At 41.9% G+C, this 4,906-nt stretch overlaps 1 protein-coding gene across 1 annotated transcript in view; it reads right to left on the bottom strand.

Annotated features, from left to right (window-relative positions):
* Positions 1-1,622: 1,622 nt before the first annotated feature.
* ORC2 (origin recognition complex, subunit 2) overlaps positions 1,623-4,906 on the bottom strand; it is a gene marked incomplete at its 5' end in the record, with an annotated part of 15,982 nt that continues 12,698 nt past the window's right edge. The window contains 4 exon segments of the mRNA XM_010012118.1: positions 1,623-2,218; positions 2,870-2,988; positions 3,774-3,835; positions 4,214-4,385. Of these exon segments, the coding sequence (XP_010010420.1) occupies positions 2,132-2,218; positions 2,870-2,988; positions 3,774-3,835; positions 4,214-4,385 (440 nt within the window).

The raw sequence follows: 4,906 nt of genomic DNA on the forward strand, positions 1-4,906 counted from the left end.
AAAAAGATGACTCCAGTATGATTTGAAGCTACTGAGGCTATATAAAGGCCATCATTCTTATCAATACCAGGAAGACCTCTCACTAAGTTGAGACTACATGTTCTGTAGTATCTTCTACAGGCCAAGAGGAGGGCTACATGGATAACTGGTAGTCTACCAAAACTGCTAGCAGGTTAACTTTGAATTCAGGATGATCTAGTGCTTCATTAAAGTAAATTTCACATCTAGAAAAACAGATATAATTGCACTGAAAATGCACCACAGTATCACTATCTGCAAACGCATCAGGTGGCATCTTCTGTATGTACTCAAAATATAAATGAAATCCTGAGTTTCATAGTAACTGTGGAGAGTCAAAGGACTGCATGGTTCCCCCCCCCCCGCCCCCCCCCCCCCCCAAGGACGTATCTCTTCAAGTGGCAGAGTTTTTGTTCTTGAACTCTACACCTAACAACTTATAGATGCTGGGTAAAACACAATCTCTTGATCCCAGTTGTAGTGATTCTGATGGTGGCCTAAGTAGTGATAGGAAGGATCTGATGCATTTTGCAAAGTTTTGAAATTGCAGCCTGTAAAATGCAGATCCAAGTGTGACCGAAAGAGGACATCCGCTGGAAAATGTTCTGGGGGAGGAAGCTGGATAGTACTGCTGGCATGTGCCAGTTTTTCCCATCAGACTCCCCAGCAAAGCTAATTAGGTCATGTATTTGAAGAATCAAATTTTCAGTGGGATAAGTAGATACCCTGTTTTCAACACACACAAAAGTCAGGCTGTAGAACCTATCATCTGCTGCTTCTGTCACTGAGGGGTAGAACACGTAACGGTGTTACTCCATATGTTAGAATCATAGAACACATGTTTTGGTTCTCTTCAAAAGCTGTGTACTGGTTTTAAAAGGTAATGAAACTATTTTTAATTTTGACACCTTATAAAAAACAATATAAAATATTTTTACTGATTGGTTTGAATTCTGCATGAGGATTGGAATAGATATTTGACATAATGCAAATGAGGCTTTCACACAACTGCCACAAGTATCACTATCTTCCTATAACATACGAAGATTGTGGAAGACAAGACAAGCTAATGAAAATTAGTGAAGTATTTTATTTGATTGATTTGAACTATTACAACGCTGAGCTGTAACACAGCTACCAAATATTAGACATACAGAGTCCCTGAAGTCTGGCTGGCAGACTTCAGCTGATGGAACTATAGGGCTTACTCCCACATACCTGAGAAAAAAAGTGAAGAAAAGCTGTCAAACTTCAGCAGTCTCCCAGCCTCTGAGGGCTTAAAAAAAGGGAGAGTTTATAAGTGGCACTTAAGGCCTCCTCCAGGATCAGCAGACTCTCCTGATATAAAAAAAAATACATATATACAATCAAGCTTTTAAAAAAATCAACAGAAAAACTTCATAACCTCTTCCTATTCCTGGATTGCAACTTGGAAAGCAGATAAAAGAAGCTGGATGCTCTCACCCTCCCCAACAGGCAATGACTCAAGTCCATGACAGTTTTGATTATCTTGGGTTTGGGGCAAGTCCTTCAGTTCTATTGCCAGAATTCAGTAAGTTACTCACAGTGTCCCCCAAACCCACCAGTCCCTCATGCAGTCAAGGCAGGTCTCTTAGCATTATAAATCTTGGCTTCTTCATACACTGGAAGCTAGTCTTGTCTAACTAGTAAAGGAGTACTGGAAAGCACTCAGTTGAGAAAAGTTGCACCACTGGTACAAACTAAAGCTCTGACATTCTAGAGATTTGCACTTCCCAAGTAAACTGCTCCAATCAAACCCTCATGGCTGGTGAGGTAGAGAGCAGAAGGCACAATCTTACCGAGTTTGTTTTTCTGGCTGTAAGGGTGGCTGCATAGATATGAAGAAGGCATCATCTGAGCTAAGAGGCAACCCAGACAAATCTAACTACAGAGCAAGAGATGCCTTGCTTACAGAAGTCAACATTTCAAACTACCTGAAGTAGTTTAACAATGAGCATCATTCATTACAATTATTACATTTCAGTAAGTAGTCCAGCAGCCTTGGGGTTGGAGGGAGAGAGACCTGAGCATAGGCCCCTCTCCAGCAGCCCTCGGGAGCAACTGCCGTAGATGCTTTGAGAACAGAGAGACGTTACACATCTTCATCCTCTTTCTCTAAGAAGTCGGTCAATGTACTGTCATCTACAGGAATTAATAAGTATTCCACACCATCAGCTCCCTGAGAACAGACATACACATTCCGTTAACGCCGGTGCACGATGCAATGCAAGCCGCTAGACAGCACTGCAACGCCAATGTCTATTTGCAGTCTGGGTGAGAGCTGGCCAGCACTCAGGAGGACTATATTGCTAAAACCCAGGAGTATTTCACTTGAGCAACACTGGAAATGAACAAATACTGAGAAAAGTCAGTATATAAGAAATCTTCTGGTGGGCTGTGCTAGTCTGACACTACACAGCTCCTCAACACGGTGTTCCCATATCTAGAACTACTATACTGCCTCATTATTAGGACTAGCCTGCATTCTTCTGTTGTGCAAATACAGGTAACTATTGGAAGCAGATTATCAGGCTCCAGAGTCTACTACTTCTCAAGGTTTTCAGGAAGAAGAGACCTGTAGGTTGCTGTGTAAACAAAGCACACTGTATTTTTACAGCTCCCAATCCATGTAGAGGGTGTTGACAAATTGGAGGCATGGAAAGAGCTGCTATTACAGAATTTCAGCCCTTTGCTAGTTCCTAGATGCTTCAAACAATATAGCCTCACTGCAAGCTGCAGAGTGGTGTCTTAGGGATACTTAGTAGCAAGTAAGCATTAGTTTTGTTTAAGGAGGCTGAATATCCAGAATTATCTTTTTCCCCCAACTCACCCGCTTGGTCCGGATGAGCTTGTGGTCCCTGAATTCTGTCAGCTGTGCCCTGAGTGTCAGGTCACTGTTCACAAGGAAAGCCTCCCGACACTGCTGGTAGAAGTCTTGAAAAGACAGCCCTGGAGATTGAAAAAGGCAAGAACAAGAAACTGAAGTGGTAAGATTGATAGATTTTCCCAGATTTTTTGCCTAACAACATATAGTCTCCTTCTACAAATCTTGCTTTGGCTTAGACCACACTGGCTACAGTAACATCACTTCTTTCAAGTATACAGCCAACTTAATATTTCAGTAATCAATGGAAAACAGATGAATTAGTGTTTCAGTCACCCTGTTTGCCTCATGGTATTTTAGTAGCACTTTAAATGCACTTCCTACCTAACAAGGTTAATTTCTCCTAATTTCCAACTCTTCTATCTTACTTCCAACTTTCTTTACTATTGACATATTACTGATATCCCCTGCAGCACGTGTTAGAGACAGTGGCAGAATATTCCACATGTATCCTAGAAAGCAGGGACACATGAGAAATCATTTAGACAGGAGCAGCACCTGAACAGAATCTCCTGCCTTTCCCCGGTCCTTTAAGTGCTAGTTATGCAAATTCATATTCTTCCTTTATTTTAATTTTTTAACTCCACAGTCTCCCATGAATTGTCTTATCACATCTAAACATCAAAGCAGACAACAATAAGAGGAGGTCCTTCAGAACCAGCCAGTCTACTGATTTCCTGTCATTCCGACACAATACCACTAGAAATAGTCTATGCCACTGAGTCTTACTGAGCCAACAGTTACAGCACTTCTGTTGCTAGTGACGTAAGCTGCATATCAAAAGCCAGTGCTGCTATGACTGACCTGGCAATGGCAACACCCAAACAGATAAGAAAAGGTGAGTACATACCTGGATAAGATGGGTTGTCTTTGTTCTCCAGCTGGTACTGAGCAAGCAATCTGAATATCCCCCTAAGTGAAAGGAGAAGAGGGGAAAATCAAAAGGGGAAAAAAAAACAAGCCAAAAACAAACAAAACAAAAAAAAAAAAAACAAAAAAAAAAAAACAAAAAAAAAACCAAACCCAAACAAAAACAAGCACACCCCACACACCCCATCAGAAAATATTAACTTATTTTTCCTTCAAGTACAAAGTCCTGGTCATGAATCCTGACACTGGACAAGGCTTGCTATCCAAACACTGTTCATTTAAAATAGTCAATCAATTGGAACTCAGTCCTACCATCTTCATCTTGAACACTGCTGTCAGAAAACAGGGATTGCCTCCTGGGTAACCTAGCAAGGACTGGATTCTTAGCAAGTGCTACTATGAAGCGTAACAGTGCCTTACCTGGCATTGAGAGTGAGACTGCGGAGGACATGTGTTAGGGAGCTCAAAGCCAAAGATCCAGATTGCTGTACTAAAAGTGAGTTCTCATAAGATGTTTCTTCCACATACGGACTAAATGTGGTTGTCTCATACCAAAGCCAGTTGTAGAGGCTTAATTTTGCCTGATCCCACACTAGACAGAGAGAAAAAAAAAAGAGCAGACTGAATTCAGAGATTTAGCTTTTCTAAGATGTTAAATAAGCAAGTTCTGCTGTAGGATTGAGGAAACAATGTACCCTTGTGAAATTCACAGCACATGCACCCAGATACTTCCAGTTCATGCAAGAAAAATTCTCTGCAACAAAACATTTGCACATATCTCTTTTTCATACCAGCTTCGAGCTGGAGCACCTCTCCTGTGAAGACAGGCTGAGAGAGCTGGGCTTGTTCAGCCTGGAGAAGGCTCCAGGGACACCTTATAGCAGCCTTCCAGTACATAAAGGGCACCTACAAGAAACTTGGAGAGGGACTTTTTACAAGGGCATGTAGTGACAGTACAAGGGGCAATGGCTTTAAACCGACCAAGGGGAGATTATAATTAGATATTAGGAAGTTCTTTACTGTGAGGGTGGTGAGACACTGGTGCAGGTTGCCCAGAGCTGTGGCTGCCCCATCCCTGGCAGTGTTCAAGGCCAGGTTGGACACAGGGGCTTG

This window comes from Nestor notabilis, unplaced genomic scaffold, assembly GCF_000696875.1.
Source record: "Nestor notabilis isolate BGI_N333 unplaced genomic scaffold, ASM69687v1 scaffold13013, whole genome shotgun sequence".
NCBI classification, from domain to species: domain Eukaryota; kingdom Metazoa; phylum Chordata; class Aves; order Psittaciformes; family Psittacidae; genus Nestor; species Nestor notabilis.